Raw genomic sequence first — 12,241 nt, forward strand, 5'->3', positions numbered from 1 at the left:
GCCATTCGGCTGTTACTCAACAGCCCTCTGGCAACTCTTTGCAGTCACATCTGGCTCAGATCTGGCTGACATCTGGCTGACATCTGGCAATGCCATCTGATCGCAGCCGAGTGGCAACAGTGGTCGCTGTTGCGTTCGCGTACTTTCGTGACTTCATTTGCGCTTTAATATTTATATTCTCCGCGTTGCGAATAAAATGGATATATCTTGGCAGTTGTTTAAGAAGCGGATTAACGCTGATTCATAGGCTGGCGAGAAGATCGGTGCCCAAAAAAGGGTGATCGCAAAGAAAGTGCAATAACTGCAGCTCTATTGTGCGTGCGTCTGTGTGTGCGTAGATCTCCGCGTCGGTGTGTCGGTGTTTTTTTTTTTACGTTTGTTTGTGTGCGTGGCGTGCCAGCATTTGCGGCGCAGGTTTGCAAATTGGCACTGAGAAAGTGCAGGAAAGTGCAAGAAAGTGATAGAAAGTGGTTCTGGGGAAAATAGTTCATTCGATCAGCATCCGATTTCGGTTGAGAGTGGCGCGCCTGCGTTTTGTGTCTATGATCGCAGCTAAACTGCCTGCCTACGTGTACAGAAATCGCGAGAGCGCCGGGAAAGTCCCCAAAATCCCGAAAATGTGGTGCTTTTTTGGGCTGGTCGTGATCATCGGCTGCGCAGCCGGAGAATACAGCGAGGTGCGGGTCATCCAGGAAGTGGACAATTTCCTGGAGAGTCCACACTACCTGAAAAACGAGGAAATCGGAGAACTCTTCAACCAGCTGGCCAAGGACTACCCCGACTTGGCACAGACCTACACAATAGGCAAATCCCTGGAGGATCGACCTATCCACGCCCTAGCTCTGAGTGCACCCACCGGGGAGTCCAAGAACGGGGATCTCCTCAGGCCGATGGTCAAGCTGGTGGCCAATATACAAGGCGACGAAGCCGTGGGTCGTCAGATGGTTCTCTATATGGCCGAGTACCTGGCCACCCACTACGATGGGGATACGCAGATCCAGGCGCTGCTGAATCGCACCGAAATCCACTTTCTGCCCACCTGCAATCCCGATGGATTCGCAAAAGCCAAGGTGAGTCACCTCCTGATTTCTCGGTAATCAAGAATCGACGGCAAACAACTGTTGGAACGTAAAAGTGATTGTAAAGCGACTGCCAACGCGCCCCGCCAACTGTTTATACAAATCACAAGACTGAGAAAAATAAGGCCTACTTTTTGAATTAGATTTTTACCCTCGGTTTACTCTGAATTTTAGATCATCCCAAGGTGTTTTACTTATTACTAGCCAGATTAACAGCTGAACTGCTCTTTGGGATTTCTCCCAGTGTAAATGCCTTTCCCTCTCTCCATTTCATGTTGCTTTGCTCCCTGCTTCGAGCTTTTGTGTGGAATGAGCTAGTCTCTTTTGAATAACCGCAGACAAGAAAGGCATCGAGATCAATCTGAAATCTGGAAAAGTCTTTCCCATTCCAAAAGGAATGTGTGAACGAAAGGTGTTGACCCACTTTTTAGTTTCTGGCTAACCAAACCAGCGAGTGTGATCACTCAATTATCGGCCAAGAATTGCAGCTTAGTTCAGCGCTTTCGACGTGTCCTTAACATCGAGCATGTTAATGAGTGTACTATACTTGTTTTAATTAAAACACAACACGGTTCTTGGAAACACGGTGGCTCCACTGTCGAGTGGGAAATTCCCCTGCTTTTCGCGGTAATTGACTCTTCCTCCAGTGTTTTGAGTATACTGTAATTAATTATTTTGTTTGGCATTGCACGGTTGTATAGTTTTGCTCATTTTATTTTTAGATTCATGCCATGGATGTTACAAATTTGTATGGGTAATAACAATAAAACGGCCACTGTTTTTTAACCTGTGTATCGTTCTATTTGGCTCTTGTCTGGTTTTTTATGGCATCTGTATATTCCACAAGTGCTTGAGTGGCTAACTGATACAGTTTGATAAGCTGATCAATTCGAGTTAGAACTGCAAATATAATAACAATTAATAAGCTGTTCAATTGAAGTTAGGCCTGTAAATAATAATAAGCTGTTCAATTGAAGTTAGGCCTGTAAATATTAGCAATATGAGCACTTTGATGCTCGATGATGTGGCGATCCTGATCCTACATCCTGTGCCATTTCTCGCTGGCAACTTGATGGCGGTTCTATGTCCTCTCCAAAACCGCGCTGATAACGTAAACCACGTTTTTGTCGGCGGTGTCAGCTGGTGTTATGATTTCGCAAGTGCGACAACTCGACAACAAGAGTAAGGAAAGAGTAACTGGCGAAGGGGTGCGAACCGAACGGCATTTGCTGTACTAGAAGAAACTGGTTAGATGTCACAACAAAAACAGTGCAAAACACAAAAAAACAGTGCAAAGCAGTGCAAAACATTGGGTTCGTGTTTGATTTACATCCCCTTGCTTTCCTCCTGCAATGTGGATTTATTCGCAACCAGTTTGTGGTCGTAGTTGACGGGGTTTGCCACTGCGAGTTAAGAGTGCCATAAAGATAGCAATGGCTAATATCCGCTGCGAATGTGCGCGTTGACGATCTTTTGAATGCCCGAGTGCACTCGGTAATAAATGGCGTGGCTTGGATTACATGAATCAAATAGTTGCAGAAGACATGTACATATTCGTTGAGCTTCAGGTATCTGCTAAATACACGTTCTTTAAATCACACTTGCCTTCTTGACTGCCAATCACAATTTAAATGTAGACACTTGAATGCTATTTCACTTGAAATATGTTAGAATCAAATTGGTTTGGAGGGTATATACAATTCGTATCCCCCTCGTCTCCTGAGCTGCATCCCAATCCCAATCTCAATCTTTGGCAAACTGATCATGGCTCAGCATTTTGTTTTTGTGTAGTTGCACACGCCGCTTATCAGGAGCAGTGGTTAGCACAACTGGAATGCGGGAGAGGGTGGAGGATAGAGGATGGCGGATGGAGGATGGAGGAGGGGGCTACTGGAAGGTGGCGACCATATGCTCGCATTCTGGAATGGCGCTGATAAGGGCGATTTGACGCTCTCAATTGGCTGAATGTGCCAATTCGTTTGTTTGTCGATAAGCCCTGTTCGTGTGTGTGTGTGGGAGTCCGGACGCGGACGGGTTGCTTCTGACGTCACGACGTGGGAGTGGAGCTATCGATTTTTGCGTAAAAATATCCTGTTGACGTCTGTTCTTTCGGCTCTCTCCGCTCTCCGCCCTCTGCCCTCTGCTCTCTGCTCTCGCTCCCTCACCCACACATGCGCAGGCGCCCCACTTTTCGAGTCTGGCAACTCCCTCTCTGGCAATAATAACATAATTAAAACCGCCTGAATAAACTATAATCTATTAACTCGTGTCTGTCGCAAGCAGCGGCGAAGTATAGTTACTCCGCGAGCGGACTTTAATGGATTTCGCGCTCGCTGCCGCGTGTAATTTCCCTACAATTAGCGCCTCTCTTTTGTCGTTCGGGGAGAACAGTGGGATGAAGCGCCCTTGTGCTGATCAAAATCCTGCGTACTAAGTGGTATTGCTGCTCATTGGTCTCCTGTTCAATCGATTTAAATGAAGTGGGAATATAAACAGTGCTCCAACAATTTGAAGTGATTCCTCGCATATTTGGCTTGAAACGTTAGTTCTTTGCCATATTTTAGGCGCGCTCCACTTCAATCCCCCCACTGTGCGCGGCGACCGAGGCAGTGGCAGCGGCGGCATCGGCGGCGGGCGAATGGGCGCTTAAGGCCAATCAACGCAGCAAATTTTCAAACAGTTGACTTTTCGAGCCTGAGCTGCAACGACGACCCTCGACGACGAACGGAGGCCCGACGGACAAATAGGTAGAGGTAGAGAGCTTTGCGAGAGTTGCTTGCTTGGAGAGAGCTGCGCGGAGCTGAGCTGAGCTGAGAAGTGGCGGAGGAAAATAACTGTAACTCGCTCTGCGAATTCGCACGCCAGTGATAAAAACAACACAATCGCGACAAGATTGCAAACCGCAAGATGCCAACTCTGGGCCTCCTGTTGGCCTCCGTCGGCATCGCCGTGCTGGCGATGGGTGTGCCGCACTGCACTGGCTACACCATCAAGGAGGACGAGTCCTTCCTGCAGCGACCGCACTACGCCAGCCAGGAGCAGCTGGAGGACCTGTTCGCTGGCCTGGAGAAGGCCTACCCCGACCAGGCCAAAGTTCACTTCCTGGGCCGATCTCTGGAGGGCAGGAACCTGCTCGCCCTGCAAATCTCGCGGAACACCAGGTCGCGCAATCTCCTCACACCTCCAGTCAAGTACGTAGCCAATATGCATGGCGACGAAACGGTGGGCAGGCAGCTCCTGGTTTATCTGGCCCAATATCTGCTCGGCAACCACGAACGAATCAGCGAACTGGGCCAGCTGGTCAACAGCACCGACATCTACCTGGTGCCCACGATGAATCCGGATGGCTATGCGTTGTCCCAGGTAAAGAACACAAGAACACACGTCGTCGCTTCACCTGTTGTGCTGTTCTGTGTTGTTTTGTCCAACTTTCGGGTAAAATCAATAAGTGGGCGAGCACCAGTGGGTGGGAACGCAGTAGAGGGCGCTTTAGGTCTGGGCAGGGACAATATTGCAGCAGTTGAGAGTGGAGTAGTGAGCAGTTCCAGGATAGAGCTCACTTCATTCCCATTTCAGCCATTTCGGAACCCCGATAGCTAGTCTCAGGCATATCACTCTTCATCGTCCAAAAGTGCTATCTATACCCAAAGCCCAAAGCCCACAACCCACTCACACCCCAACCCCTTTTGCAAGTTGGAAGTTGGCATGAACTTCAGAGGCTCTCTAAGGTTGATAAATAGTAATCGGAAGTAATTAAAAGAGTGCGCAAACGAACACTTGTTTGGGAATTCTCAAAATATTACCAAACAAGTATACATTTACCCCAAAACTTCGAACCTTTCAAGCGAAACAAACTCTGCTTCCCGAATATTTGCTTCAGTCGTTCCTATGTATAAATATACCAAAAATTCCAAACCTTATCTGTGCTCTGTAGAAATCAGAAACTCCCATTATTCATTCCGTTTTTCAATGCTCCTGCAAAGGTCGACCTCTGTGGTACTCATCTTTCCGTTTCTGCACTGATTCAGGTTGTACGTTTTGTCTATTTTATCTGCGTTTAAGCTGCGTTTCCAGATTGGTTTTTCCATTTGATAACTCCTCATTGCGCCTGTATTGATGACCTGATTTTAATAGGCAGCTTCTTTGTTTGGCTAATCTGTAAATCGTCCCATATGGCACAACAGCTTCTATATATTATAAATTGTTGGGGATTTTCTTTGATTGATTGATACGTTGTTCTTGGGGCAGTAATTGGGGGAAACTGATGCACTCTGCTTGCTTACCCCATTGCACAATACTTGCTATCGAATTTCGACGGGACCCTTTCTTCGCCGCGATTGTCATGGTGTAATCACTCGGCTGACACCTGACTGCCATGCTAAATGGCCAATTCCGGCCAGAACTGACCTGCATATCAATCAGCCCATAACAGAGTGAAAGAGAAACTTTCAAGCTTAGCGTTCGTTCAATCGTCACTGATCGAAATCATCAATTGCAGTCTGCTGAAAATGAAATGCAGATCACAATAGTGCATTGCAGCTGCCTTTGAGTGAGATTTGGCATTAAGTCCTTTAAGAGATTGCTGGGTATTAAAGGTACTATACGATTTTCTGTGCAGGAAGGCAACTGTGAGTCGCTGCCCAACTATGTGGGGCGTGGCAATGCGGCCAACGTCGATTTGAACCGGGATTTCCCCGATCGCCTGGACCAGAGCCATGTCCACCAGCTGCGCGCCCAGTCTCGCCAGCCGGAAACCGCCGCCCTGGTAAATTGGATCGTCAGCAAGCCGTTTGTGCTCTCCGCCAATTTTCACGGCGGAGCTGTGGTGGCCAGCTATCCGTACGACAACTCCTTGTAAGTTCGACAATGGGATGTTAGTCCCTGACTTGGCATTGTACTAACCACTCTTCCACTTTGCAGGGCTCACAACGAGTGCTGCGAGGAGAGTTTGACTCCGGATGATCGGGTCTTCAAGCAGCTGGCCCACACCTACTCCGACAACCATCCGATTATGAGAAAGGGCAACAACTGCAACGACAGCTTCTCGGGCGGCATCACCAACGGAGCCCATTGGTACGAGTTGTCCGGCGGCATGCAGGACTTCAACTATGCGTTCAGCAACTGCTTCGAGCTGACCATCGAGCTGTCCTGCTGCAAGTACCCGGCGGCCAGCACTCTGCCCCAGGAATGGCAGCGCAACAAGGCATCGCTGCTGCAGCTGCTGCGCCAGGCGCATATCGGCATCAAGGGTCTGGTTACAGATGTCAGTGGCTTTCCGATACCCGATGCCAGTGTCTACGTCGCTGGACTGGAGGAGAAACCGATGCGCACTTCCAAACGGGGCGAGTACTGGAGGCTGTTGACCCCGGGAATCTACAGCGTGCACGCCTCCGCTTTTGGGTTGGTCTTCTGCTTACCTATTATCCATCTAGCCTGGCATCCCTGCTAATCCTTGTTCTATACCCCCAAATGCAGCTACCAGACCAGTGCCCCCCAACAAGTCCGGGTGTCCAACGATAACCAGGAGGCCTTGCGCCTGGACTTCAAGCTTGCGCCCGTCGAGACGAACTTTGATGGTATTAGCAGTTTTTACAGTCCCTATTATTTCTAGAGAGGGCTGCAACGGAAATACATATATACATGCATACACGCATATATATTTTAGTCGGCAGTTCCAAAAACGATACATATATCCACCTATCCACCTATCCACCTAGCGATGCATCGTTGCCCATAGTCCCCTGCTACCCTGCTCGCCTGCTCTCCGCACCCCTTCCTTGTACTATATATGTTATCCCCGCCATTTCCGAACTCAGATTCAGATATACAAGCATTTGGCATGTTCATTTGTTCATTTGTTCATTTGTGCTCATTTGGAAGCTTCATTTGTTTACCGCGAGAGCTAGCAGAAAATAAATAATGCTGGCTGTCGTCGTGTGGATGAATGGGTTTCGTTTGTCTCGAATCTTTTGTACATACAATTTTGTAATTTATATTTTACACACTTCTGTTGCATTTCCATTTCCATTTCCATACACTTTGAGATTTGTGTTTTTACGCGACTCCATACGCTGATCAGCCGGCTTATGTTCATCCCACACCATTTCTTCTGACGCACACATATTTAGTGGATGCTTGATTTGTATATAGAAAACGTGCTACGAACAAACACGAGAAATAGCAAACCAAATAACGAAATGAAATAAACTAATGAAATAATGAAATAAGCAAATTGTACTCAGGCACTTATGCTAAGTTGGCCGACTAAGGTCATCGAATGACAAACACCCCACACGAATCGGGTTTAGCTTTATCAATATTCCCCTTATCTTCTGCACACCCAAAACCATATGGTCGCGTATTTTAGCAACGATGCGAAAATAACTATGATAAATCAAAACCACTGCTAAATGTACTCTCACTATCGATATTGTATGCGCACTCTATGGTTAATCCTAAATATGGAAATGATTGTTGAGCATTTATCCAAAACAAAAGAACCTTACACATCGCAGTGAGCCGAAATAGTTATCAATTTCGGTGCGACGCACGCCCACATATGGCTTTGATATACAATCGATGGTGTGGCGGATCCTTGCGAAGGATTAATAAAGTACTAATGTCGCTTGCTGCGTTTTATTTTCATTCATTGCTCTTTAGTTCGTTTTCAAAATCGTTGTCCAAATTCTTAATTCTTTCGGTTTTTAAACTAGCTATTTATTATTCATCTGTTCTGCACCCATTGAATTTAATTTCGGTTCTTGCAGTAAACCTTCGTTTTTCCATTTGCCTCTTGCTTTTTTCGAAGGCCTTATATGAAAAGCCTTACGATCGTGTCATGGTTAGGGGCGTCCAAGAAATGTCCAGTCACATCTGAATGAAATTTAAAATGTATTTTTCACTAAGTACCTAAAAAACCAAACAAAACTTTATTGCGTCTGTGCCAAATGTAAAGATTGCGGATTGGATTTGTTTATATATGTATGAGTGTATGACAAACGTACGAAAGTCAGGCAGTTTCTTTGGTATTTTATCTTAAATAAATGTGAACTATGAAATTATGGCAAAATAAACGAACGAAATTATGCATTTGCTTGTGCTTCTGATTCTGTTGCTAGCTCTAGCTTCTCGCCCGTTGCCGAATCTTAGACGCACTGCATCCCATTCTCACCGGAACTCGCATGAGGCACCCCCTTCAAAAACTGGCATTGCACTGAACACAACCTTACCCATTTCCGTTTCCGTTTCCGCTCTTCCTTTCCCGCAGGCAACTTCCGGAAGGCAAAGGTCGTGCGTTCCGAGCCTCCGGAGAAGCTCAAGGAGCAGTTCAATGGATTCTTGACCCCGACCAAGTTCGAGCACCACAACTTCACGGCCATGGAGAGGTGAGAGTTTTTTCCCAAAATGCGCAAATGCGTCTTCTGCGGGAAAGCGCTTGGGGAAAACATGATCTTCAACAGTCTTAATTTGATCCCACTGAATTGAGTTCTTTTGCTTTTCCAGCTACCTGAGGGAGATCAGAACCAGCTATCCCTCCCTCACACGCCTCTACAGCATTGGCAAAAGCGTCCAGGGTCGCGATCTCTGGGTGCTCGAGATCTTTGCCACCCCGGGCTCCCATGTTCCGGGAGTTCCGGAGTTCAAGTATGTGGCCAACATGCATGGCAACGAGGTGGTGGGCAAGGAGCTGCTTCTGCTGCTCACCAAGTATATACTGGAGCGCTATGGCAATGATGACAGGATCACCAAGCTGGTGAATGGCACCCGTATGCACTTCCTGTACAGCATGAACCCCGATGGCTATGAGATCTCCATCGAGGGCGACCGAACCGGCGGCGTGGGACGAGCGAATGCCCATGGAATTGATTTGAACAGAAACTTCCCCGATCAATACGGCACGGATAGGTACAATAAGGTGACCGAACCCGAGGTGGCTGCCGTCATGAACTGGACACTCTCGCTGCCGTTTGTCTTGTCCGCCAATCTGCATGGCGGCTCCCTGGTTGCCAACTACCCCTTCGACGATAACGAGAATGACTTCAACGATCCGTTTATGAGGCTGCGGAATTCCAGCATCAATGGTCGCAAGCCGAATCCTACGGAGGACAATGCTCTGTTCAAGCACCTGGCGGGGATCTATTCAAATGCACATCCCACTATGCACTTGGGCCAGCCCTGTGAGCTCTTCCGCAACGAGTTCTTCGCCGATGGCATCACCAATGGTGCCCAATGGTACAGTGTTACTGGGGGCATGCAGGACTGGAACTATGTGCGGGCAGGATGCCTGGAGCTGACCATCGAAATGGGTTGCGATAAGTTTCCGCTGGCCGGCGAGCTTTCGCGATACTGGCAGGATCATCGGGAGCCTCTGCTGCAGTTTATTGAGCAGGTGCATCATGGCATTCATGGATTTGTGCACAGCACCATTGGCACGCCGATTGCGGGAGCTGTGGTCCGCTTGGATGGAGCCAATCATTCCACGTACAGTCAGGTCTTCGGAGACTTCTGGAAGTTGGCGCTGCCCGGTCGCCACAATCTCACTGTGTTGGGCGACAACTATGCTCCACTACGAATAGAAGTTGAGGTGCCCGACGGCGAACCCTTCGAAATGCGGATGGATATCACCCTCATGCCGGACGATCCGCAGCACTGGGCCTCCGCCAATGACTTCAGGATTATTGAAAACGTGGTCAACACGAGGTATCACACTAATCCGCAAGTTCGTGCACGCCTGGCGGAGATGGAGAACCAAAACGGACAGATTGCCAGCTTCGGGTATGCCGATTCTGAATTTGGCGCACTCTTCAATTACCTCAAGATGACCTCCGATGTAAGTGTGTGGTTATCTAGCTTTGTATCTCACACTGATTCGACTCTCTTGCAGATTGGCGAGCCCGAGGAGCACAAGTACAAGCTGCTGGTGGTCAGTTCCCTATACGATACAACGGCTCCGCTCGGCAGGGAAATCTTGCTCAACCTGATACGCCACTTGGTCGAGGGATTCAAGCTGCAGGATGCGTCAGTTGTCGAGCTGCTACAACGCAGTGTTATATACTTCCTGCCGCAGACTAGCAAGTTCCAGAATGTCTTTGACATGTACAACAGCAAGTAAGTGTTGTGTGGCCTCAAACCTTAGGGCTTATAAACTTTTTTTATTCTCTGATAATCCGCAACAGCACCTCCATTTGCGATCCAGTCCTGGGGGATGAGTTGGCCGAACGCCTTCTTGGCCCGGAGACAGACCAGGCCAAGGACGTATTCCTGCAGTTCTTGCGCAGCGAACGCTTCGATTTGATGCTTACCTTCGGAGCCGGTAGCTCCGAGCTGAGCTATCCCAAAGGGGATTCGGTGCTCGAGAAGTTTGCCCACCAAATGCAGCGAACGGAGTTCAACTACTCGCCGCTGCAGTGCCCGCCATCCGCCACGAGGCAGCTCCACCGCGAGACCACCGAGCGATTGACCAATATGATGTACCGCATATACAATCTGCCCGTCTACACCTTGGGCATTTCCTGCTGCCGGATGCCGCACCAAAAGAAAATCGCCTCCGTTTGGCGCAAGAACATCGATAAGATCAAGAACTTCTTGGCTCTGGTGAAAACCGGAGTAAGTGGCCTGGTGCAGAACGATAAGGGACAACCACTGAGGGAGGCCTATGTCCGACTGTTGGAGCACGACAGGATCATTAATGTCACGAAGAATGTGGCGCGATTCCAGCTGATGCTGCCCCACGGCCTCTATGGCTTGGAGGTAACCGCTCCCAACTACGAGTCGCAAATGATTAAGGTGAACATAGAAGAAGGTCGCACCACGGAACTGGGCATTATACGCATGCACCCATTCACGTTGATTCGCGGCGTTGTCCTGGAGTTGCCACACAATGATAACAAGGCCACCACCAGCATTGCAGGAGTGGTGCTGGATGAGAACAACCACCCAGTGCGGAACGCCAAGGTGTCGGTGGTGGGGCAGGCGCAATTGAGGAACTTCACAGGCAGCATGGGACAGTATCGCATATCGGAGGTACCTGTACGCACCATCACTATAAAAGTGGAGGCACCGCGCCATCTGGAGGCCACCCGACAACTGCACCTGGTTCAGGGCGGCTTGGCCACGGAGAACGTCGTCTTTCACCTGAAGGTCAACGATCATGTCTTTGGGCTGCCGCGCTTTTTGTTCATTCTGTTCGCCAGTGTCCTGATCATTGTTGGCGTGATCGTCTGCGTGCTGTGTGCCCAGTTTTGGTTCTACCGACGCCATCGGGGGGACAAGCCGTACTACAACTTCTCACTGCTGCCGCAGAGGAATAAGGAGCAGTTCGGCCTTGACGACGACGATGCGGGCGATGACGGGGAAACGGAGCTCTTTCGATCTCCCATCAAACGTGAGTTGAGCCAAAGGGCATATTTGAAAAACAATTGTATAATTATGTGCCTTGTTATTCAGGCGGCATGACCATACAGCCGTACTTCGACGAGGAACAGCTGGAGCGCATCCTGCACACGGACGACGAGGACGACGACGGGCCGCACATGGAGCCGGAACTTGATGTGGCCGACGATAGTGAGGACGACATTGTGATGTTGCATAACAGCGGGAACAAGAGACGGCACTAGATGCCAGATGTCCTGATGGATGGTCCCAATCAATCACAATCGCAACACGATCTTGACACAACACACCTCCAGGGATCACCCAATGCCCGATCCACTCTAACCACACACAACATAACTGTGATTCAAAACGTTTTCAAGAGAAGCCAACGCTCTACCTTTTCTTATTTTTGTGTAATATTAACCCTTAAAATGTGAGACACTTAATTTGAGCTTTAGTGTTACTGAGCTTGCACCCAGAATGCATCACAGCCGTCAGCTTTAAATAGAAAATCCTTCTACCCACTGGGCGAATCTCTCTTTCATGACCGTTTATATAGAGATATACATTTTTATGTCCAGCCAAGAGAACTGTATGCGTAAATGTAACTTAAACTAAAGACTGAGAGCCTCGTAACTCTATCAAAAATGAAATCAGAAATAACAGATTGTGAAAAAATACTACATATAATCTAGCTAAATTGAAACCGAAAATCACAGCCAAGAGCAACAGAGAACGGTTTGAGTTTGTTCTAATGAGAAAATGAACTACGAATAGTCAAATACAAT

At 48.4% G+C, this 12,241-nt stretch overlaps 1 protein-coding gene across 2 annotated transcripts; it reads left to right on the top strand.

The window, feature by feature from the left end:
* The first annotated feature begins 109 nt into the window (after nucleotides 1-109).
* LOC120455409 (carboxypeptidase D) lies at nucleotides 110-12,133 on the top strand. 2 transcript variants are annotated; one of them, XM_039641551.1, is made up of 9 exons: nucleotides 110-1,070; nucleotides 5,698-5,933; nucleotides 6,000-6,479; nucleotides 6,555-6,655; nucleotides 8,347-8,464; nucleotides 8,583-9,909; nucleotides 9,964-10,187; nucleotides 10,256-11,463; nucleotides 11,526-12,133. In XM_039641551.1, exons 1-9 carry the CDS (start codon nucleotides 543-545, stop codon nucleotides 11,693-11,695), a joined length of 4,392 nt encoding a protein of 1,463 aa, XP_039497485.1. In that variant the 5' UTR covers nucleotides 110-542; the 3' UTR covers nucleotides 11,696-12,133. The 2 variants fall into 2 exon arrangements, with proteins under 2 accessions (XP_039497485.1, XP_039497486.1); XM_039641552.2 differs by lacking the exon at nucleotides 110-1,070 and adding an exon at nucleotides 3,740-4,442.
* Nucleotides 12,134-12,241: the final 108 nt, after the last annotated feature.

This window comes from Drosophila santomea, chromosome X (genome assembly GCF_016746245.2).
Source record: "Drosophila santomea strain STO CAGO 1482 chromosome X, Prin_Dsan_1.1, whole genome shotgun sequence".
NCBI lineage: Eukaryota > Metazoa > Arthropoda > Insecta > Diptera > Drosophilidae > Drosophila > Drosophila santomea.